At 47.6% G+C, this 23,908-nt stretch overlaps 1 protein-coding gene across 1 annotated transcript; it reads left to right on the top strand.

Moving 5' to 3' along the window:
• Positions 1–16,004: 16,004 nt before the first annotated feature.
• Positions 16,005–18,568, top strand: CRYAA (crystallin alpha A). The gene is made up of 3 exons (XM_071431135.1): positions 16,005–16,193; positions 17,209–17,331; positions 18,359–18,568. The coding sequence occupies exons 1-3, from the start codon at positions 16,005–16,007 to the stop codon at positions 18,566–18,568; spliced, it is 522 nt and encodes a 173-aa protein (XP_071287236.1).
• The last annotated feature ends 5,340 nt before the right edge of the window (positions 18,569–23,908 follow it).

Below are 23,908 nucleotides of genomic sequence, written 5' to 3' on the forward strand. Positions count from 1 at the left end.
TCAGTTGTTGGCCCAAGAAGTGTGTGCATTAAGTACAGTTTGGAAAGCCCAGTGTAAAAGTTCTTTTGAAGGAAATGGTGTCTGTGGTGTGTAAGCAGGCTGTTCACCAGCTTGAAGTGGATCTTGGCTGGACACAGCCAGGGAGCTGTGGGCAGTGGCTCCATGTCCAGCTGCAGGATGGGATGAGGGGGTGTCCCTCAGGGCTCTGCCATGGCCCCAGGGCTCTTGCATGGCTTCCCCAATGGCACAGACAGGGGATCCAGCTCACCCTCAGCATGTTTGCAGGGGATGGGGAGCTGAGAGGGGCAGGTGACACTATGGAAGGATGGGACCATGCAGAGGGACCTGAGCAAGCTTGGGAAGTGAAACCACAAGAACCTCATGAGGTTCAACAAGGCCAAGTGCAAGGTGCTGCACCTGGGGCAGGGCAATCCCAGACATGAGCACAGACTGGAAGAATTTGCTGAGAGCAGCCCTGTGGAGAAGGACTTGGGGATGCTGCTGGACATGACCTGGCCATGTGCACTGGCATCTCTGAAACCCCCCATGTCCTGGCTGAAAAAGAAGGGGGTGTCCAGCAGGCCAAGGGAGGTGATTCTCCCACTCTACTCTGCCTTCACAAGACCCCCCTGCAGTGCTTGATCTAAATTTAGGGTCCTCAGCAAAAGAAAGTGCCATTGGAGCAGGTCCAGAGGAGGCTACAAAGATGATGCAGGGACAGGAGCACCTTTGCTGTAGATTCAGCCTGAGATAGCTGGGGTTGCTCAGCCTGGAGAAGGTTCTGGGGAGACCTTGTTGAGGCCTTTCAGTATTTAAAGTGAGTTCAAAAAAAGGAGGGAGTCTGATTTTGTATAAGAGCAGACAGTGATAGGACAAGGAGGATTGGTTTTAAACTAAAAGAAGAGAGATTTAGATTAGATATTGGGAAGAAATTATTTGTGATGGTGCTGAGGCCGTGGCACAGGTTGCCCAGAGAAGCTGTGGCTGCCCCATCCTTGAAATGTTCCAGGACAAGTGTTCAGGCTGGATGGGGCTTTGAGCAAACTGGTCTAGTGGAAGGTATCCCTGCCTACAGCAGAGAGTTGGAACAAGATGATCTTGAAGGTCTTTTCCAACCCAAAACTTTCTGTAATTCTGTGAATGTGGGAATCACCTCCACGAGGTGAAGAGGGACTCCTGGGCTACCTCTGTGGCAGTCATTAAACCCAACCACTTCCACATCTGCAGTGGCAGAGCAGCAGCACATGCCCATCCCAACCCTTCTTCCACACAGGCTCTCTGTGCCCTTTGTCTCTCTCGACAAATGGGAGCTGCAGTGAGCACCCTAAGGCAAGATCCATAGCTCTTTAATCGCTGTGCCAATGCCTACAAAACAGCCTGCTTGTTTTATTCCCCCCTTATAAACTGCTTTCCTAAGCAGTTGTCTTCACTGGAATGTCATGAGAATTCTGCTGTGTTTCTACACCAGAAGTGGTCCTAAAATCATGGCTGCAAAAAAATGTCCTGTTAGCAGAGCTTGGGTATTGGGCAGGTACATCAGTGCAGGCTCACCTACAGCTGCTGTTTAATTACACATTCTACTAAATAGCTGGATTAACAAGGTCAAATCCTACAGGCTGTCATTCCTCACTCTGTTTTGATGTGGAATGTGAAAAGTGCATATTATATGGCTCTATGCAGATATTTGCTATATGTATTTTGTTGTATTGATTAGTAGTGCTGTATTAACATTTTAATGGTATGGTAAATGTAGTTTTGTAGTTAAAATGTAACTTTTGTAGTTAAAATAGGAACTATGTATGTGGGGTATTTTTTAAAGAAAGGAATGAGGTACTCACACCAGACAGCAGCCACAGGACACCGAAATCTTTCAGAGAAAGAAAATTTATTGTTCCATTATCAGGAGAAAGGAACTTCTTCCCACCTCACTCAGCATGAAGACACCGTTAGGATAAAGAGGAAGAAGCTGACACCGACCAGACAGAATCCTGTGTTTGAATGGAATTTATGCATCATGTATGAGGTGTATGAATATGCAACAGGCCATTGTTTTTAAGGGTTAATCCTCTGTTAACGTGTGTCCTTTTTCGGGCTTATGTTGCCCAGAAAGAGGTACCTGGACTGTCTGTAACTCTGTTTTTTATTGTCTCATGTTGTCCTAATCCAAATTGTCCAAATTATCATTACTCTAATTATATTGCTATTTTTATAACCATTTTATTATCATTAAACTTTTTAAAAATTTAAAACCAAGTGATTGGCGTTTTTCACAGGTAGATAGTGTGTGTCTGGTCCTGAGCTCTCCTACATCCAACTGAAGGTCAGGAAGGATAAACTTGCTGCTCTGTTCGTTTTTCCTGGTGATTCCCCATCCCTGGTGCCATCTGCAGCACAGATCCAGCTGGGAGGAGGCTGTGTGTGCCACTTTTGGGCCAGCTGAGCTCTTGGTGCAAAGGTCAGAGCATGCCACATGTGGGAGGACAGGAGGCTCCCTGGCCCTGTGCAATGACTTTTAGGCTGAGGGTCACATAACAAGGCTTTGCTCTGGAGCTGAACTTCCCATTGCACTTGGAAGGGTTTAGGGAATGAGCTCAGGTTGAGAAATCATCCTGCAGGGGCAAGTTAAGGACAGTGCTTACCTCCAAAGGGTGCTGCTCTGGGAGATGAGCTAAAGAGGTGTGAAACAAGGCAGCAGCACCTCTGAAACCTCAGCTCTTTCCTTTGCACCTCCTTTTGTTTGGTTGGTAACGTGATTTCCCTGCCTCCTGACTGTTTGCACCAGGTGTTAGAAGAATATGGCCCATTTCCTAGGGGCTGCTTAGGAAAATGTAATTGTCTATGGACCAAAAGGAGCTGGGAGATGAACACTTTGAAAATCAGATTGGATTTAAGGGTGAGAATAAGGCATCTGCCTTTGTCCCATATGTAGGGAATAACAGACAGCTATCAGAGCAAGTCGCTGGGATGGATGAGATTCCTGATTAATTCAGGTCATCTTGCCAGTTTGGGTGTTGGTGCTTTTCAGAAGTTTGGAAAAGCCTTTTGCAGTGCCTGGGAGCAGTAACAATGACCCTGCAGAAGCCCTTCCAGAGCTGGGCAGATTTGCAGAGCCTGGAGCACATTTTGCCTGAGTGCTTTGTAAAGGAAAAGCCAACTCTGCAGTGTGGCAACCTCTGGGAATAGATGTTAAATGGATGTAGAGCATATTGTGATCTCAACTGAGGGCTGTACATTGCGTCTGATATGCTGTGAACACACTGGAAAAACTGCCAGCACTACAGTTTCTGGGGATAAAAAGCCCTTGCCAGCCACTGTAAGCCATGGAGCAGCCACGTCCAAACCCTTGGAATAACATTCACTGGAGAAGGGCAACGTCCCTTCTGCTTGGTGTTGTCAGGAAAATTAATCCACAAACATCAGAGGTTTATGTCCAAAAAGGAGACAGAGGAGTCCTTTTACTTTATTGGAATAAAGGGAGAGGCCATGGTGCATTCCCCTGGGGTCTCTCAAATTTTTGGAGGACGCAGACTCCTTTTTATCCCAATTTCCCAGCTGCATTTCCCTTCTCTCTTTCCCCATTGGCTGAGGTACCTGAGAGGTACAGACTGCCCAGAATGCCAGAGATTTCCCTCTAATGTATAACCCTCCTTTGTAATTTTTAATTCTTATGGAATTTAGGGGTTTCCCCGCATTGTTTCTTTAATCTTTCAATATCCAATTTTTATCAGTTTATCAGCCAACCTAAAGTTTATTGGTAAAAGCAAATACCTTTTTCTATTCATCAATCAGTGGAATCCTTCCCATTGTTTCTTTTATCTCCCAGTGCTGGTTTTATCTACCAGCAGACCCACAGCTTGTTTGTAAGGACAAAATCTGTCATTCCTCTCAGTGTGAAGACATTATTCACAGGTCCTTACAAGGGCTGCACTTCTACTGACATGGCCTGGAATCCTCAGGTTCTGGGAATCCCAGAGGGACAGATGCAGTTTTTGGGAAGGTTGTCCTCAATTTCTTAAAGATACATGCCAATCTTTTTTTATGTTTTATTGATCCCAGCAGGCATTCTCTTGACTGATTTTTTATTTCTTCAAGCAAAATGGATCTTTGAAGGTCAAGATAACCCAGCCCCCTGGATCAGGGCTTGCAAATAAAGTGTCACAGCTGCAGCAGTGCACAGTGGCTGAAGGACTGGCTCGTTCACAGTTGCAGCCTCTTGAAACTCTCGTCTTCAGAAAAACCAGAACCCCCCAAATTCCAGAAGAAGGTGGTGCATGAGAGGAGAAACAGTGCCCAGGGACTGGCAAAGTTTAGTGGTTGGAAGGGCAGGAGGAAGGGTGCTGTGTGCCAGAGTGAGCTGTGAGACTCTCAGGAATACTTTTCCCATAGGAAAAGTCCCTTTGCCCTCTGTGGATGCTTTCTTTACACACATTTTGAGTAGGGCCAGTACCACAGCCAGTGTGGTCATGCCTGGATTCCCTTTTCCCCTCTCCAGGGTAATCAGCACCAAAGTGGGAATGTCTCCTTGCAGGTAAGGAATGTCTCCTTCCAGCTGGGCAGCAGTGCCCACCCTCGAGAGGAGCAGAGCTGATGGAGCCCCCAGGACCACGTTTTGTTGGGGACATAGGGATGATTTAATATCAAGATTTAATGTAATGATTTAAATCATCCACAGGGATGATTTAATGTCTGCCTCCTTCTCTTATCCTTCCTGTGCTCCTGGGGCAGGAGCTTCCAACACAGGCTGGGACAGGAAGAGGATGGGCACAACAGGGACATAAAAGCAGAGAAATCTTCATGCCCTCCAGAAAATGGTGGCATGCTTTAAACTGGATTGGGAAGAGCAGGCAGCTCTTTAGAAGCACCGACTCTTTTGGAACCCTGGAACAGGTCTGTAAAGCAACACAGACCCAGAGGAAGGCTGAACAGCACTGACAGGTTTTAATCACCCTACAGCACAGAAATGCACAGATTTCCTGGTGAATATAAAACTAGAGGGTCAGAGTGAGAGCAGGACAAGGCTTTGGAGGTAGAAAGGAAGGCTGAGCACACTCAATCAGTGGCAAAACAGTGGATATCACTGAAGGAGAGTTACCTCTCAGATCTCCCTGTGTGGCTGCAGAACATTCCTCCTGTTGTGCTCTAGGTGGAGAAAGAGCACCAAGCCTTGGGCAACCGACTGCAGTTTCATTTGCTCATCTGCCTGAAAGCTGTGAGAAGGCTCCAGAACCATTCTCCTCCATCCACAGCTGATCATAAGGTGCATTATTTAAACCTTTCTAACTGAGAGCACCCTCTTTTGAGTCACTGAAAAGCCCCTCTGTGATCTACAGGCCACTGTGTCAGCCTAGGGAGTGAGAAATGTTATTCAAATACTTTTATGTTTGCACGCTGAGAGTTTAGATTTGGGACCTTGCATTTAAAAACGATTGTTCTGAATTTCCCTCTGTTATTGCACCCACAGCTGCAACTCCCCTCCACTGCACCACTTTTCCCAGAACTAACATGCAAATTCTTTTATTTATTTTACACAGCAGCTGCAGCAGGGATTTTTCTGTTTGCTTGTTTTCCCTCACTATATTTGGTCCCCCAGCTATGACCTCTTGGCAAAATGCATGCAACATCTGGGAAGGAAAAAAAAAAAGAAAGAAAGTGAAAAGAGGGGTTGTTTCAGACTGCAGATGCTGTGACAATCTCTATCATTTAACCTTAATTATACACAGCAGAGCCATGGCCATTGGTGTAGTGTCAGCAGCAGCAGTGATCCCATCTGCTGTGCCTGAGCACAGCACTATGCTGTGGGTTAAAGTCTGGGGAATTCTCGGGACTTATGCTGCTCAGAGTGACCCCAAGATACGTTAGAAAGTCTTTTTTCCAAGCCCAGCAGTTGAAGAAGGAGTCAGAACTCTTCAGTTCTTGGTCTCAAGGTTGTTTATTGTTCCTTATCTATAAAATTCTTTCTCCTGCCCTGCCGAGGTCCGCTCAGCAAGACAGTCTAAGGCACTCTGCCTGCCCCCAGGGCAGTGTTATCTTTTTATACTAAAAAATACATGTACATTATTTACCATAACTTTCCAATACCTATCACCTATGTTAGACAGTGATCTTCTACTCTAAACCAATCTAAAAGTGCCAACATCACAACAGAAGATGGAGGCCAAGAAGAAGAAGGAGAAAGGCTGGAAACACCCAGATTCCTCCATCTTGCCTCTTGAACCCCCATTCTAAAAACCTCAAAAATCTATTTTTCACCCCATAATTAAATTCACTATTATTCTACTTAAACTTTCTTGACTTGTAATTCCTCATATAAAGGTGGTAATTTGCTCCAGGGGTCAAAATCAAAGGCACAGGTGTCCTGGGCTCTGTGCCAAGGTCTCTGAGCCCCCCTGGGCAGGGGCTGGAGCCATCCAAGACAGCCAGAGAGATGTCTTGGCTTCCAACAGGGAATGTGATGCTCTCCAGTTTGATTGTCCCTTAGTCTGCAGCTCCTCCCCCAGAGTGTGCTTCTGTCTGGCCCATATAGTGGATATTTTCACCCCCAACAAAGGGGAGAGAAATGATGCATCTGACTCCACTAGTTAATTACTTTATTATGTGATATTATTCTATACTATATTACAATATATTACATTACATCTAAACTGAATCTGCCAAGCACTCAGCACCTCACACTGCACAGAATCTCGTGACCGTCACCCGACAGTCCTGACTCACACAGACACACCTGGCCCTGATAGACCAAGGAAACAAAACACCATCACTCTGGGTAAACAATCTCCATATTGCATTCTGCTTTTGCACAAACACAGGCACAGCAAATGATAAGAATTGTTTTTCCTTTCTCTGAGGTTCAGAGAATGTGAATCTCAGAAATATTCTCAGGAAGATGTGCCTTGCTTTTCTCTGTGAAGAGAAATGTGGCAACATGTCGGGAGCCAGGACATTCCTCTGGCTGCCCTGGGTGATTCCAGACCCTGGCAGGGGGCTCAGAGACCCTGGCACAGAGTCAAAAACACCTGTGCCCTTGATTTTAGCCCATGGAAACAATTCCCAACTTTGTGTGAAGATTTACAAGCCACAAGAGTTTGAGTAGAATGATAGTGAATTTGTCACAGGGTGAAAAAGTAGAATGTTGGGGTTTTAGAATGGGGGTTCAGGAGGCAAGATGGAGGAATCTGGGGGTGTCCTGTCCTTCTCCTTCTTTTTGTCCTCCATCTTCTGCTGTGATGGTGGCACTTTTGGATTGGTTTAGAGACAGACTGTCGAACATAGGTGATAGGTATTGGAGAATTATTGTAAATAAAGTACATGTAGTTTTTGGTGTAAGAAGTTAACACCACCCCAAGGGCTGTCGCTGTGCCACAACCTGACCTGCTGGACAGATCTCAGCAGGTCAGAGAAAGAATGTGATAGATAAGAGAAAAGAAACAACCTTGAAGAGCAGAACTGAGGAATCTCAACTTCTTCTTTGGTCGTGGGGCTGGGAAAAAAAACCCTTTTTAATACCTCGGGAGCTATTTCCGCAACACGAAACCCGAGAGCCACAGGCCCGTGTGCTCTGTTTGCCTCACAAGCTCTGAAAGAGACGTCAGGGGGATTTTGTGTCTCTGTTGTGGCTCTGGGGACGCAGAGCAGCCCTGGAGCTGGGGTGAGCACAGCAGAGGAGCCCTGCGGTGACGCACAGAGCCGGGCTCAGCGCTGCGCCCGCCGCTCTGCCGCGCTAATCCTTCCTCCAGTAACCCCCAGCGCCTCCTGCTAATGCTCATCCTCACATCAGTGCACACAAATCCAGCAAGAGGATTTGGGAGCAGCTTAGACAAATGGTTCATTAGGGTCTTTTCTCTGCCAAGGGATGTTTGTTTTTTTTCTTTCTGAGGTTCCCATCACCGAGCTAGCGTAAAAATAAATTCTCCAAGTCACCAGACAGCTGCCACCCTAACAGACTTGTCTGGCATCCAGGCGTGAGGGACAGGGATCATTGTCCCATCAAGAGATGGCTTTTTTGCTCTCAGTTAGGCTGCTGGATGGGCAGAGTGGGTCCCTTTGAGCCAGATAAAAGCTGTGATTATTTTGTGTTTCTCCTCAGCACGGGCAGATCTGCAGATCCTGTGGTGCTGCTTAGGTACTTCTGAACCTGGTGGAGGTTCAGAGAGATTCACTCTTGTGAAGAGTCCTGCTCCCTGGAGCAGCCTCTGGATGTGTGCTGTTCAATCACTGTTGGTTTTCTAGTTTAACTTTAAATAACCCAGTCATACAGCTAGCCTGTGTGCACACAGAATCTGGTGCAGAATCGAGTTGGTTTCAGTGTCTGTGGTACCAGCAGGTGTCTCAACACCTCCCACTCTCCAGCCTGAGTCAATAACAAGCCTTGCCTGTCCAAACCCCCTTCATCACATATATATATGTTAGATCTGATACTGCCTTCCTGCCCTGTCCACCATCTCTGCAAGCCAATCTGCACTGACCCACAGCTCAACTCCCAGTCCCCCATTGCACCTGAGCACTAAACAACTCCTGCAGCATCACCTGCAATCAGGCAGCTTCTGGAGCTTTCCTGGGTGGCTCAATGATTCATGCCATGATGTCTGCATTCACTGTTTAGTGCTTCCCCTCCAAGCCCTGCTCAGACAGAGAGAGGCAGACTCAAACCAGGACTGGGTTGTTACTGCACCGTCACCAAGTGGCTGGAGGGTTTGCAGAATGCCTTGTCCTGATCAGACCATGGTATCTTCTCTTCCAGTCTTCTTTCCTCCAAACCTCCTCCTCCTCCTGCCTCTCCTTCCCCACTTCATCACCACCACTTTCCCCACACCAGCAGAAAAAGCCACTTTTCTTTGTGGCTACTCACTCTTCTTCCTGGTTACCCACTCCTCCCTGTATTCCATACTTTCCCAGTGCAAAGGCTGGATATCAATCTTTGGAGAAGAAAATATCAAACCTTTGGAGAAGAAAATTTTCTTTGGAGAAGAAAATTCTATATGATCACCCTGCAGTGGGCTCTGTAGGATGATCTGCTCAGTGCAGGAATGCTCATGTGGACTGTGAAGAAATAACCCACATGTAAACAGTCAAGAACACTGGAAGAAAAAAGAAAATTAGTCTATGGATTCAAAGTTATGGCAAGTCGTGATTTATTTTTGGAGAGATCTCTATCTAAAGAGATATTTTATTTATTTAATTATTTATTTATTTAATTTTTTGAGGTTCACACCAAGCCAAGAATGGACCTAATTTCTCATTTCTTCTGAAAAAATAGCCAGATTTTAATTCCTCAAGGTGTTGCCTCATTCGCCATAATTATTTGCTTTAGACAAGTAAGCATCACATCACAAAACCACCCTGTGCCCTCAAACTCTCTGGTCTGAAAATAAAAATGGGTCTAATTTCCAGAACCAAGGGAATATTTTATGCGGAACAAGGGGCCATGGAAGGCTCAGGGAGATGAGATCTGGTTGCAAGGCAGGGGAACTCTCAGCAGCAAACTCTGGGGAGTTGCAAGCCAGATAATTTTATTTAAAGAAAGAACCAGGGGAGTGGAAAGGGCTGAAATTGTACCTCTGCCAAGTCATTTTACAGGATGATACTCACCTGAGATCTACAGATGGGGAGAAGCATCACTGCTAAGCAGCTGTAAACTTCCAAACCTGCTCCTGTCCCCGTTCTCCTGCTCTCTGGGTGTGTGTGAGATGCTCTGTCCACATCTCCCACCCTCTGGGAGCTGCTGCAGGCTGGGAAGCAAAGAGCATCCCTCATTCCCTATGCAAATCCATTGATGAAAACATAAAATGCATTGTGCTGCTAAAACTTGCTGAGCTTGTTTGACTAAGTGCCAAGGATTAGCAGCACGTAAATTCACCATTGATTTGACAACAATGATATTATGTGCCCTAAACACTGATGGGATTTGTTCAGTGTTTAGGATGTGGGCTCTGATGTGGAAAAAAGGGATTGCTAGTAATTTTTTAAGCCTCTTTGGCTGCACCAAGGCAGACTGTTGATATTATATAAATTCTTTAGATAAAATAAATATCAGTCTTAGGATAAGTAGAGTGGATGTTTAACTTTTCCAGTGCACAGCTGAATTGTAAAGCTGACTGTGGATTGCTGTAAACCGTAAAATGAAAATTGCCCCATCCCTCTAAAAAGGGTCAAAAAGGAGATGTTGGAGTAGAAAAAGAATCACAAAGGGCAGCAATAAAACAGATGATTATGCCTTTAAAGTGGTGAGGTGAAGATTTCTTTGTCAGTAGAAAACCAAAAATGTCCCCTCCACGACTTGTCCCCACTGTGATTGTTCCCTCCCTGGCTCTGGTGTTCAGCAGCTTTGCAGCCACAGTCCCCGTGGGACAAAAGCCATGTCAGCATCAGTGGGGACCACCTGGGACAAACCTTGGGGTACAGGGCTGGCCATTCCCTAGGCAGGAGCTGCAGAGGTGAGGGAAGGGAGAGCTGTGGTGGTTTGCACCAGGACAAGCTTGGCCAAGAGTCTGGAGGGCAGGGGCTGCTCACCTGCTCCCAGCTGGGCAGCTCAGGGCTGTTTGAGAGGCACAGGAATTTGCAGGGTTCTCAGGGATATGCTGATCTCTCTTTACAAGGAAAGCAAGCCCAGTGTGGTGGTGGTTTTTTGGTTTTTTTTTTTTTGTTTGTTTGTTTGTTTGGTTGGTTGGTTGGTTTTTTGTTTTTACAAAGGTGCTCAGCATGTAGTGACCTCCCTACTAACTGGCTTCTTTTATTTTGCTGTGAGCTATCTCCCAGGAGTTGTTCTCAAGTGTTCTTTGCTTTTAATAAGAATCAGTAATTAATCTAGTTTTTAAAAGAATAGCACCTGCCATTTCTAATGCCAGGCCTGCCATTTCTAATGCCAGGCCTGCCATTGCACTGCCCTGCAGCCCCAACCCCAGATAAGCATTGTGCAAACTGCACTGATAACGTGGCCTCCCTTCCTCCCATCCCTTATAAACTTCAGCAAGATGTCACCAGCACCCAGAACTCATCAGGATCACTGCTGTCCTGCTTTCCATTGTGTCTCTGGGGAGAGCAATGACTCTCACTGCTGTTATAATCACCTGCTCCTTCCTCCATCAGCATCCCAGGTCCACCGTGATGGAAAGTTTTGAAGCTCCTGGCCATGAGGAACAGGAAATGAGCCTTATAAAAAAAGGGGCTCTTCCCTTAAAAAGAAAGAAACAAATGCTCTGTGGTCATTTCTAGGAAAAGCTTTTAGTAAGTGCTTAGCAGCCAAAACTGATAACCAGGAGTGAGCCTGCCCTTTGTGCTTGACTGCTTGCATTCTGACTTCTATGACTTCATACTGACTTCTTGCATCCTTTCCAGAGCTTGGCCTATGCAAGATTAGGAAAAACACGGTCTTTTGTTTCTTTTTTCCACTCACCAGCTTTCTTACACACATTAAGTGGTATTTTCCACCGCAGCAAGAGTGGCAGGAAGAAAACATGCAAAAAAAAAATCACATTATTATTTACTCTAGCTTTGTGTCCCTCTCACGATCTTGTTTTTGTAACTCATAGATTTATGTGAAGTGGAAACAGTCTGACTGGCATGCTGCAACAATTGTATCATTAAATATTGCCAGAGATTGCTCAATCCCTTATATCATCACTAAACAGCTGACATCTAAACACAGAGGACCTTTCAAATGAGTATAGTTGTATTTTGGGGGTAGATATGTGTATTTGAAAGAAAAAGCACTGGGATGCATTCCTGTTTTCCATGAGAACTATCTCAAGAGTTGCATCCTCTGCAGGGTGACAGGGTGTGGTATTTGCTGGGTCCCCAGGATGAAGGAAGAATTGAGAATCTGACTCCCTGTTCTTAGAAGGCTTTATGTACTTATTTATTATGTACTTATATTAATTTAATGAATGAATTTGATTTAATGAATTTATTATGTACTTATATTATATTGAAGAATACTATACTAAAACTATACTAAAGAATAGAGAAAGGATACAGACAGAAGGCTTAACAAGATACTAATTAAAAACTGTGACTGAATCCTCAGAGTCTGACACAGCTGATGGTGATTGGTCATTAAGTAAAAACAATTCACATGGAACCAATCAAACAATGACCTGTTGGGTAAACCATCTCCAGCCACATTCCAAAGCAGCCAAACACAGGAGAAGCAATCACATAATTCTCTGAGGCTTCTCAGCTTCCCAGGAGAAAAAATCCTGGTGAAGGGATTTTTCAGAAAATATGACAGCGACAACAGGGTACACCTGACTTGAGCAGAAAGGCAGATCAGAGCAGAGTCTGACTTTCTTGGCTGCAGCAAACCAGCTGGGAGCAGGAACCCCCATTCTGTCAGCACTTCAGAATCTCCTACAAACCCTCCCCAGTCACTGCTGACCAGTCACCACACCTGACCAGTGACTGCTCCACTTCCAAATTTGCTTTTTTCTTCATCCTGGGCTTGCACAGAGCTTGGCAAGGGGGGTGGAAACAGCCCTGGGCTCATCTGGAAATGGGAGGTGGGAGTCAGTCATGGAGACAAACTGAGAGCAGATAAACACAGGCAAGGGCTGGGATTGCTGATGGCAGCTTTGCTCAGGAACATGGTCTGGGGTTTCTTCAGTTTATCCTTTGCTAAATGTGTCACTTACATGCTGGCAATTACACATCATGGTTTAGGAAGGGATTATTTCAAAGGTAAGCTGGACAGCAGAACATTCTGGAGGAATTTCTCTGTTTGACTCGTGTTCTAAACTTGCAATAAATCTTTGGGAAAAAAAACTGCCTTTGATGCATTGCTCTGGGATGTGCTCATGACCAGATGCATTAATTTTCTTCCATTCAATTTCTGCCAACAAATCTCACTGCTGTTGCTCAGCAGGCGATAATGATGCTCAAATGTTGCGTGTCTTGTGAGGTCTGGTCTGCTGAACTGATGCAAAATGATCACTTTCTCTTCTCATACCAAATTCCCACTGGATGGGATCCATCTCAGCAGCTTTGCCTGTCCAGAAGGAGATTAGAATTAGAATTGCCTCCTCAGCTCCCTCCTGAGACACAGACACTGCTGAAGGGGTCTCATTTCACCTTTCCTGCCCACCCACATGATGATGTGACCTGGAGGCATCTGTCCCTCCACTGACTGCACAGGCAGCATGGACAGCTCATCTGAACAGGACACAGAAGCTTTAGACTATTGGAAGTCACATGTGATGCATCTCAGGAGATTGGTTTTTTCCCCAGAGACATACAGGCAGTGTGAAGCCTGCATCAGAAAAAAAAAACCTGTAAATGAAATTTACATTTCAGTGAAATATTTTTGCCCACAAAAGACAAAAATGTCTGCCTAAGACAGATGGATGTGATTAATTCTAGGGAAAGCCATGAAAATGTAGGTCCAGAAGAAAATAAAGACATAAAACCACAAAGCTGGCTGATGCTTTTCAATTATTTGAGTGTGTGGTAATATACATAAATTCAGATAAAATTCACTTGAAGACGTATTTCTCATTTTTCTCTAACAGCCAATTCCTTTCATCTCTCTGGACTTACAGAGGGCTCTGGTTCCCTGTATGTTGCCCACTGGCACAGGTTGCCCGGAGAAGCTGTGGCTGCCCCATCCCTGGAAGTGTTCAAGGCCTGGCTGGATTTGGTTTAGAGCAGCCTGGGCTCCCTCCTTCCTCCTGGCCTCAATAATCCAGGGAATAATCTGGGGAACACTCTGGAGGTCAGGGCTCAAGGGTTTGGCAGTTTTGTGAGGACTGAAGGATGTCCAGAGGGGATCCTGCCATTGTGTGCATTGCTCCCTGTGCTCCCTCCATACCCTCTGATTTGGGAAACACAGAGAGGATGCTCCCAGCACACTTTAGGGATGGCATTCACCACTCACCCCCTCACCTGGGGCCCAAATGGTCTGTCAGACCCCAAAATCTCATTTTCTGTGTGAGCACAGTTCCCACAGTTCCTCTACCAGCCAAATAAATAACTTGCTTTGTGTGTTCCACTGAGTGCTTTGGGATTTGAACTTGTTCCTGTGTCTCTGCTCTCATTTTTCCCCTTACCTTGCACATCAGGTGATGCATTCTGCATCAGGTCACTGCTGCCAGTGTTGGATAAATGCAGGTTAGCAGGTCTTTGGAACTGGCTGGCTGAGGAGAGATTTTTTTTTTTTCCACTGCCAGGACAAATCTCACAGAGTTCTTGAAGAAAAAAATCTTGGCAGTGCTTAATGACTCGTTTGCTTCCCCTCAATTCCTCAAACAAAATGACAAATTTGGTACAATGGGAATAAATGAGGGGTTAGGTCTCTCTCTTGTGGTTTTTCCCTCCATGGCTTGAGGAGGGATTGATCTCTTTTTGACACCTGATTTTAGAAAATCCTTCATGCCTGAGAGCCAAGGCCCCCACAGGGCCTTTTCTTGCTGGAGCTACATGAGGTGGAACCTGAGCTCTTGTCTGTCTTCTTAGCAGTCCTTACTGTGGTTTGGGTGTTTTTCTGCTCAAATTTTTGCTTTTCATGAAGGAAAGCCTCTGTAAAGGATCTCCTGGTTCCTACAATTCCTCCAAGGCCAAGGATTTTCCAAGCCTACACGATGCCTGGATGCCAGGTGATTCCCAGCTGGACATCACTCAGTGATAGAAAAGCCTCAGTGCTTTTCTCAGTTCAGCTCCTCTGGCCTGGAATGACCTGGTTGCTCCCAAAGAAGAGGGCAGGATCTCAGCCACCCTTGGTTTCTTTAGTCCCTGACAATATGAGAGGATGATTCAGCCCCTCGTATCTGAAGTGCCTTTTGGAAGTGCCCTCTCCTCTTTCCCTTTTGTTCTCTGCCGACTGCAAAAAGGCGCTGAGACGCACACAACCCCCAACACCGGTGCTTCTGCTGCTCAGAGGCTCCTGGAATGCAACCCCTGCATCTCTGGAGGGGATGGAAATGGGGTTTCAGCTGTGGCCACAGGCTGTGAGCCCTGCTGTGGAGCTGGGCAGCCTGGCTGCCCTTTCAGAGCCCGGCCACCTCAGCTCTCTGGCAGAGCCTGCGGCTCTGGCAGCGGGCACGGTGCCCATTGCCCGGCAGCCCAGGGTGCCAGCTGAGCCCTTAAAGGAGGCTTTGAGGGAAACAGAAATGAAAAACAGCTGTAACCAGAAATGCACGTTAGGCAGGATCTGTGCTGTGACACCATGAGATAAATGGATCTCCCACATCACTCCTAAATCAAAACAAGGACACTCTCAAGAGCTTTGGGACCGATGTTACGGTGGGAGACCAAGCTTATTTTTCTTTCTTTCTTTTGCAAAAGTATTTCTTGTTGAAAGTTTTTGTTTTGTCAGACAAAAAATGGTGCTCTGCATCATCTGTTAGCCCTGCTTCCCTGCCAGTCATGCCACGATCCCTGTGCCAGGGGTGTCAGGCCCCTCTCGAGTGGCAGAGGCACTTTGTAGTGCGTTACAAAAAAGTTTCCCCTTCTTCAACCTGAATCTGACCCTTTTTCCTTGCTTGGAAGAAAGCTGTTGCATTTCTTTGGAAGAAATATTGAGTTTCTTCTTCAAAGGAGGGGCAGAAAAGAAGCAATTTAATGAAACCCAGGGTCGGGTTATGAAGACCCATGGAGCAGATCTCTTTCAGAAGCATCTTTGAGTTGCCCACCGGGATGTCCTGCTCAGCCTGCTTGATTCCACAGGGGACATGCCAGCACCCCTGGGCACCCCATGCCTCGCAGCCTGCTGCCCTGGCATCATCTCTCCAGGACATCTGGCACCGATTCCAACCAGACTGTCATTTCCAGGTCAGTCTCCGCATTTCTGCTGACCACGTTGCCTCCATCATGAGATCATGTCTTTCCAGAGGAATCCTGCTAATGCCTTCATTCTGCCAGGCCGGTATATATAGGGGGAGCTTCCCTGGGGCTGCACTCCAGCCAAGGCTTCGCCGTCTCCCCAGCAGCGGCGCTGCCCCTTCTGCTCTCCCCTTGCAGCCACAGGTCTCAGCAGCAGCAGCAGCAGCAGCAGCAGCAGCAGCAGCAGCAGCAGCAGCATGGACATTACCATCCAGCACCCCTGGTTCAAGCGTGCTCTGGGACCCCTCATTCCAAGCCGTTTGTTTGACCAGTTTTTTGGAGAGGGTCTCCTTGAGTATGACCTCCTGCCTCTGTTCTCGTCCACTATCAGCCCCTACTACAGGCAGTCCCTCTTCCGCAGCGTGCTGGAGTCGGGCATTTCAGAGGTAAGGGCCCTTTGATTTCCTCTCCTTTCCTTCCTCTCCCTCCTTGTGCCTCCAGCTGCTCCTCTCCACCCACATCTCACACTGCTCTAGCCCCATGTGAGGGGACGAGGAAGACCCCAAAGCCACTGCCAGGCATAGCCCACCCAGCCCTTGATGGGCACAAAGGAAAACCCCCATGGCTTTGCCCCCATTGTTGGGGACAAAGCTTCCCTTTGAGAAACAGGAACCATTTTGGCTCCTTTTGAGGGTTGTTTCCAACACAAGAAGGCTGTTTTTGTTGCTCTGTGCCCCACCACCTGTGTAGCAAAGAAGAGCAAGGCTGCTCCCAGAGTAAGTGCCTGTGAGGGCAGCTCACCATGGGAGTGCAAGTGGGAGCTTTCTCCACCTTCTCCTCCACCTTGGGAGCTTGGTGGTTTTTGCAATCCCTCACTGAAGGACCCCAGAGCAATTTTCTGAAGGGAACTGTAGGGGAATGTGTAGCTGTTGGGGCCGTGATCCAAAATTCAGGTCCAGGTGCCTTCTGTAGCCCTCTCTTACTGCTTTCCTCCCAGAGCTACGACCACAACGAAAGCATAAATCACTGAAAGGACAAAACACGTGCTCCCAGAGAGTCTTACACCGGTTTCCATCCCCGTTCTGTGCCTGGTCCATCTGGCAGGTCACTGAGTGCTAAAGGGTCCCTGGCACAAGAATAGCAGCAAGGATAATAACACCTCTCCCCAGAGCAGTAGCCAAGGTTCAGACACCAGCCATGGCCTCCCAGTGACCCTGACACCAACCATGGCCTCCCTGTGACCCTGACACCTCCCACAGCCTCCCTGTGACCCTGACACCTCCCACAGCCTCTCTCATTGTCCCTGGCTGCCCACGATGGGAAGAAAACCCCCACTGAGGCCCATAGTCACAGAAGGACAAAGTGCCAGACCGCCCCTTTTTTGTCCTTTGACCTGTGGTGATGTTGGCAGTGCCCCACAGCCAGAGCTGGGGCCTCACTGTGTGACAATGCTCATTTCAGGTGAGGTCTGATCGGGACAAGTTCACAATCATGCTGGATGTAAAACACTTCTCTCCCGAAGACTTGAGCGTGAAGATTATTGATGACTTTGTGGAAATCCATGGCAAGCACAGTGAAAGGCAGGTAAGTGGAAGTGATGGTGATGGTGGAGCAGCTGGGGAGTCCAGCTCTGTTTTCCTTCTTTCCAACGGTTCTCAGCTGAAGGAAAAAAAAAATTAATATATCAGAAGAAAGAGTTAATGATGAATTGTCATTATTGGCATGGGCTGTTTCCATAGAGCCCCACCTGATATCTGACAATAACAAGCTAATCCACCCCTCTTTTGTTTATTTTCAATCATCATCTTCCATAACCATCAGATGACCATGTCCATTGTTCACTAATAACACTGGGCCAGACACAGAACATCATCTGGCACTGCTGAAGCATGGCTGAGTTTTCATAAGCCAGAATCCTTAGTGAAAACAGAGTTTTTATATGCCAGTCTGGGAGAGAAAAGCAAGAGCAAACAAAACAAAAGAAAACCAACCAAGTGCCTCAGGCTTGGAAACTTTTAACACGGATGTCATGGAAATATCTGTGGGGGTCGAAAAGTGAATTATACCAGCAGGGGTTTAATTCTTCTCGTACACATTTTTGGCCAGACAAGGCTCTAGCCTGGAAACAGTATGTATTTTTAAATATAGTTATTATTCTCATGGCCAACTTTAAAAAAATAATTGCACTTCTCATTCTTCTGGCCAAAAAAAGAAGGGGGCCAGGATTGTGTACTTTGGCTGACACAGCATTGCAGCCTGATAAATAAATACATGGGTGCACATGCCTGCCTTGCCTTTACCTTCCCAGGCCTCCAGATTCTGTCTCCAAGCATCCTTTGAAATCAGAAGCCCAAATCAGATCAAACCTGGGATCAAACCTATGGCCAAAATCACTCCCTGCTGCTGTGCTCAGCTCTTGCATCTTCCCAGGTGTCAGGGGGGACAAACCTGTAAAATTAACCCCAGCACAGGTGTGCCCGGCAGTCTTGGCAGTGCAGTGTCACAATAAGCCGGGGTGATTGTGGATCTCCTGCCCTGAGGGGGCTGGACAAAGGGAGGCACAGGGAGTTTCTGACACACCTTCCCCCCCGCTTTCCCCACTGCCTCTCAGGACGACCACGGCTACATCTCCCGGGAATTCCACCGCCGGTACCGCCTGCCCGCCAACGTGGACCAGGCTGCCATCACCTGCTCGCTGTCCAACGATGGCATGCTGACCTTCTCGGGCCCCAAGGTCCCCTCCAACATGGACGCCAGCCACAGCGAGAGGCCCATCCCCGTGTCCCGGGAGGAGAAGCCCAGCTCGGCGCCCTCCTCCTGAGCCCGGCGGCCGCCACGCTGGGCAGGCTGCCACCACCTGCAGGTCCCGCTCCCAGAGCCCTGGCGTAGATATCAGTGAATGTCTAGAGGGGTTTCTTCTCTTGGTTCCTCCCCCACTTTGTTTCCTCCTCTTTTTTGTTTTCTTTTTTTTTGTTTTCCCCCTCTTCCCTCGGGTGGAACGGGGGGCTGGGTGAGCGGCTGGTGGACTTGGAAGCTTAAACCTGGTGGGGATGGCGTGGATGGCAGTGCTGCCATGCTGCTGTACTTGCTGAAAGGGTCTTTGTCTGGTGCTGTAGCCCATTTCCACCATCAGGCAGGAAGGAGTGCACGAGTAATGCTGGCTGCTGGTGCACCAAGCCTCGAGGCAAGGCTTGGGACAGGGGAAAAGCCCTGCAGAGTTGCTGTACCCCACAACTGGTTACTCTCAAACAGCAATAGAGCCAAGCCCCACACTCAAGACCCCAAACCTGCCATGAGTTCCTTGCAACCGCAGGAGAAATAATAACAACAATAATAATAATAATAATTACCAATAACATCTCACCTTCTGGGGGTTGCAACGTGTATTTTTTTTTTTCTTTCAGCAAAGTGTTTAAGTGTCTCTGTTCACACCTCTGCCCTGTCATTTCCCTCTGGGACAACTGACAGGAGGACAAGCACGTCTTTCCACTGTCTTTGTAGGCCCTCAGGGGGGAGAGAGGGGGGCTCACCACTGTGCAGAGGCTTCCCATCCCCAGCCAGCTCTCCCCAGCCTGTGTGTGACACACTGTCTCCCTTGCTCTCCTGTAACTCTAGGGTAGCCCCACCTCTCCTGCTGGTATCTGGCGCTCAACCTGAGAACGTGGTCAGTGGCGGTCAATAAAGTGATATAGGAAACATGCAACCGGCGTTGGGGGTTTCCTTTGTTCCTTTGGCAGGCTCCTGAAGGTCACTGTGGTGCCCAGCACCACTTGGAGGATGTGCTTTCCACTGCTGGAAGTACTTTTTGTGAGGGTGGCTCAGCCTTTCTTTCGTGCTCCCGTTATCCCTCATGCAAACAAAACCAAAAGTGTCGGGACCCAGGACATTCCTCTGGCTTCCCTGGGTGATTCCAGACCCTGGCAGGGGGCTCAGAGACCCTGGCACAGAGTCAAAAACACCTGTGCCTTTGATTTCAGCCCATGGAAACAATTACCAACTTTGTGTGAAGATTTACAAGCCACAAGAGTTTGAGTAGAATGATAGTGAATTTGTCACAGGGTAAAAAAGTAGAATGTTGGGGTTTTAGAATGGGGTTCAAGAGGCAAGATGGAGGAATCTGGGCATGTCCTGTCCTTCTCCTTCTTCTTGTTCTCCATCTTCTGCTGTGATGGTGGCACTTCTGGATTGGTTTAGGGTAGAGACAGACTGTCTAACATAGGCGATACGTATTGGAAAATTATTTTAAATAAGGTACATGTAGTTCTTAGTATAAAAAGTTAACACCACCCCAAAAGGCAAGGACTGTGCCACAACCTGACCTGCTGGACAGACCTCAGCAGGTCAGAGAAAGAATGTGATAGATAAGAGAAAAGAAACAACCTTGAAGAGCAGAACTGATGAATCTCAACTTCTTCTTCAGTCATGGGGCTGGGAAAAAAAACCCTTTCTAATACCTCGGGGTCATCTCAACCACAGAAACCCAAGACAAAAGGATCAGAGCAAGAACAAATTTCAGCAGCCCGACCACCACACCATTCCTTCAGACCACTGGGTCAGTATAAACAGCACTTCAAACCTCATGCCCATGGCACCACATGACAGATTTAATCTGAACTTAATGATTAAGGTTGTTTGAAGGCAGGGTGGGTGGGGTGTAGGTACAAGCTCTCCCTGCAGTTGCCACACATGAAATCCACAGCTCCAGTGTGTGTGAATACCCAAGAGTAAAGGTTTCAGCACTCATGCTCTGCTCAAACAGCTTTCCACACAGATGGATATCCAGGGTGTTCAGGAAAGGCCCCTACATCCCCATAATTTACCACATAGGTATAATCATCTCAGACAGTTTTTGTTCTGCCAAAAAGCTGAGCCCACCAACCTCCTCCTCTTTGATGCTGATTAGCTGTGAAAAACAGAGGAAATAAATGCAGTTGTTTGTTTGTTGGTTTTTTCTTTTTTTTTTCCTCACAGTGTGGGCTTAGATATTAATATGAGCCATAAACACAGAAGCTCTGAGACTATTTAAATTTAAAAGCCACTTGCTTCTGCCACATCTAGGCCAAAATTCAGGGAGGCCTGGGAGTTAAGGAGCAGAGGCATCATCTCTTATCCAGACAAAGTGAATGTGCCCCAGGGCTCACCCCAGTCCCTGCCTGCATCCCCTGAGGGATCATTACTGGGACCAGCATCACAGCACCTGTGGCAGAGGCTGGGACAAGGCTGCAGGAGGGGGAAAGTGCTGCAGATGCAGGAGAAAGCAAAGGACAGAGATTACTGTCTGGTAACTAGAAAGCAACAAATCCCTTCAGTGTCTGACACTCTTTTAAACCATTTTTTTACTGAGATTAATTACTGGGCAATCTCAGAGCTTTCTACCACAAATTGTGCAGCCCCCGTTGTGTCTGCATCTCCAGGGGGAAGGCGTGAATGAGTGCATTTGGGAAAGGGCAATTCCATTCCTAGAGGGAGCTGTGGCTGCAGGCATGGAAAGGGCATTTTAACTGAAGCTGCCTCTTTTCTTTGCCTGGTGCTAACAGGTCCCCAGCCTCTGCTGCTTTCCCTTCAGATGCATCTTTTGCCAGAGCCTCGGTGCCTCCCTGCCATGTGCTGACATCTCTCCCCTTCCTGACAGAAACCCAGAAAAGCCAGGAGGAAAAAAAAAAAAATTCGAATCCCAGACATTTGACCCCCATTCAAACCTCTCAGAGGTGTAAAAATAGGGGAACAGATTTTGAGCGTGATCTGCGTGCAGATGTTATCTGCAGGTGCCTGAGCAGCCTGTGTGTGTGTGTCAGGGCCATGAAATGATGTTTGAGCCATTTGTGGGCCCCTTTTTATGCCTGGCTGGCAGAAAGGGAGGGTTTTGATAGGAAATTATGACAGGAAATCAGGGCAGCTTTGAGGAGCCACACAGGGTGGGGCAGCAGCTCAGGACCCATGCTGCCCCTCACTTTTGGGGACACCAACCATGACTGCCTTCTTGCTCTGAGAAGGGATGATTTTAAAGCCTTTTGCAATCCATAAGCTAATTAAACCCATAAGCAGCTCTGAAAGCCTCTGTGCAAGGGCATTGGGGTGTCTGGTGGTGTTTTGTGTGGGACAGGTTTTGTGTCCCCAAACCCAGAGCCCCTCTGACCCCAAAGGGCTCATCCATTTGCAGAACAGCTTGAGCAGTGTCACTAATGCCTGTATGTCGCTCAAAATATTTCAATTTTTTCACCTAGAAGTCTTCCCAGTCACATCTGTCCAGGATACTCCTCCTCTTCTCTGCAAAAATTCTTGTTTCCCTTTGCTGATATTAATTGTCATTTAGAGAAATTCTTGTTATTCATAACCTATGGTGGTTTCAGGAAGGAGCTCTTCACCACAACTTTCTTTGCAAATTCACCTGTTAATAATGTGTTGATAACACTCTTTAAGGACTAACAATATTTCTTGGAGGGTTTTTTTTGGTTGTGAATTAGTTGATAGTTTTATAATGGAGGAAAAGGCAGCAACAGGGAACTTTCCAAGTGTCTGGGCAGTTTGTGAAGCGTGGCCTTTAACCAGGGCTTCTACTCAGGGTGACTATTCATCCTTTTTGCAGTGAGTTTTTATTACCTGCCCTCCTTCTCCATCCAGACTGGCAATCTTGCTTCCCCACAGCAAAGCAGAAGTGACTTTAGCTTCTCCTCCAGAGGAATTATCAGAGGGCTCTCAGGAGGAGGCAGCAGATGGTGCTGCAGGGACATGCAGCCTCCTCCAAGTAATTCCCCTTCTTCCCACAGCCCCCAGTGACTCAGAGGGGTGGCAGTGACCTGGGGGACAGCAGCAGCTGCTTCTGGTGCTGCCCCCTCCCCTCCTTGGCACTGCCCTGCCTGGGCAGGGCGCCTCTGCCAGGGTCCTGTTCCTCCTCCAAGAAAAACCCAGGAGCAAAAACTGGCAGGATCCAACCTGCAGGCCACCAGCCAGGAAGCTGTCCCTGAGCATTTGGGCCAGAGCTAGCTTGTCACCCTCCTTGGCAGGGGGATAAGGAGGCTTCTCCTCATCCTGCTCAGCCAGAGCTCGCCCAGCCCTCTCTGCAAGGGAGTGGGGCAGTTAAGGGATGCTGCATCCTCCCCATGCTGATCCTGCAGCTCTGGAACGCTGTCCCCTGGCTCCTGGCAGAGGGACAACCCTGGAGACAGGCAGGGATTGCCTGGCCAAGCCGTGTCCCCACGGGGTGGCAGCCTTGCCTGTGCCCTGGCACTCCCAAGGGCTCCCTTCTCACCAGGTTTCAACACCTCCGCAGGGAGAGATGGGACCCAGGGCACAAGGATCCAACCAGAGTTGCACAGCTCTGGCATTTCTTGGTTTCTGAATGATTTACAAGTTCACCATAAAAACTGGGAGTAGCCTGAAAGTTTACCAGCATTTTTCACCCAAAGCAAATCCTGCTGCATGCCATCTCTGTAACCCGTCAACTCCTTGGCATCATCATCATCATCATCAGGATTTGGGTTCTGCCACACAGGTCTCTAAATCTGGAATTAAAATAGCAGTAGCTGCCTCTGTTGGCAAAAAAAAAAAAAAAAAAAAAAAAAAAAAAAAGGGTTTCAAACATGTAAAAAAATCCCAAGTATTCTCTCAAAAGAACACTGGGCACATCTCTGCAGTTTATTGCAGTGTTGGGCACATAAATCTGGGATGTGCAGCCAGAGGAGACTGTAATGATGTGGAGTCTGCCCTCCCTAACTCAGACTTTGTCCCTCTGGTGTGACCTCTTGTCAGGACTGGCTTGGAGAGCCACCAGGGGAGCAGGTGCCTGCTGTGTCCCTCATTTCCAGCTCCTGATCTGGCTTTTCCCAGGGGAAATGCAGTCAGGGCCCATCCAGAGCAGGCTGGAGCCTGCTTACATGGCTGGTGCTTCTCTTGCCATTAACTGGCCCTTTTAATGAGAAATGTCAGCTTGGGACGGGCACAGATGTTCGTGGCATTTCTGAGAGAGCAGCACAAGTGGAATAAAAATGAAACCTCAGTCTGAGAGGCTGAGGAAGGATGATGGAGTGATGCAAGCTGGCCAAAGCTCAGGAGACTTGTCTGTGCCTCAGAGTTCATCCTCCAGCTGATGCAGAGATCTACCACACATCATGAGAGGCCTGAGCTCCTCTGAGGGAGAAAGTTGAGTGTCTGCTTGGGGAGG

This window comes from Agelaius tricolor, unplaced genomic scaffold, assembly GCF_023055355.1.
Source record: "Agelaius tricolor isolate 1412-34295 unplaced genomic scaffold, bAgeTri1.0.p SCAF_7, whole genome shotgun sequence".
In the NCBI taxonomy this organism is placed as follows: Eukaryota; Metazoa; Chordata; class Aves; order Passeriformes; family Icteridae; genus Agelaius; species Agelaius tricolor.

Bases quoted from the DNA above. Each gene is read 5' to 3' on its own strand.
- CRYAA (XM_071431135.1), top strand. From the start codon at position 16,005: ATGGACATTACCATCCAGCACCCCTGGTTCAAGCGTGCTCTGGGACCC. The intron at 16,194-17,208 runs GTAAGGGCCCTT...TGCTCATTTCAG, and splicing joins TGGAGTCGGGCATTTCAGAG to GTGAGGTCTGATCGGGACAA. The intron at 17,332-18,358 runs GTAAGTGGAAGT...ACTGCCTCTCAG, and splicing joins GCAAGCACAGTGAAAGGCAG to GACGACCACGGCTACATCTC.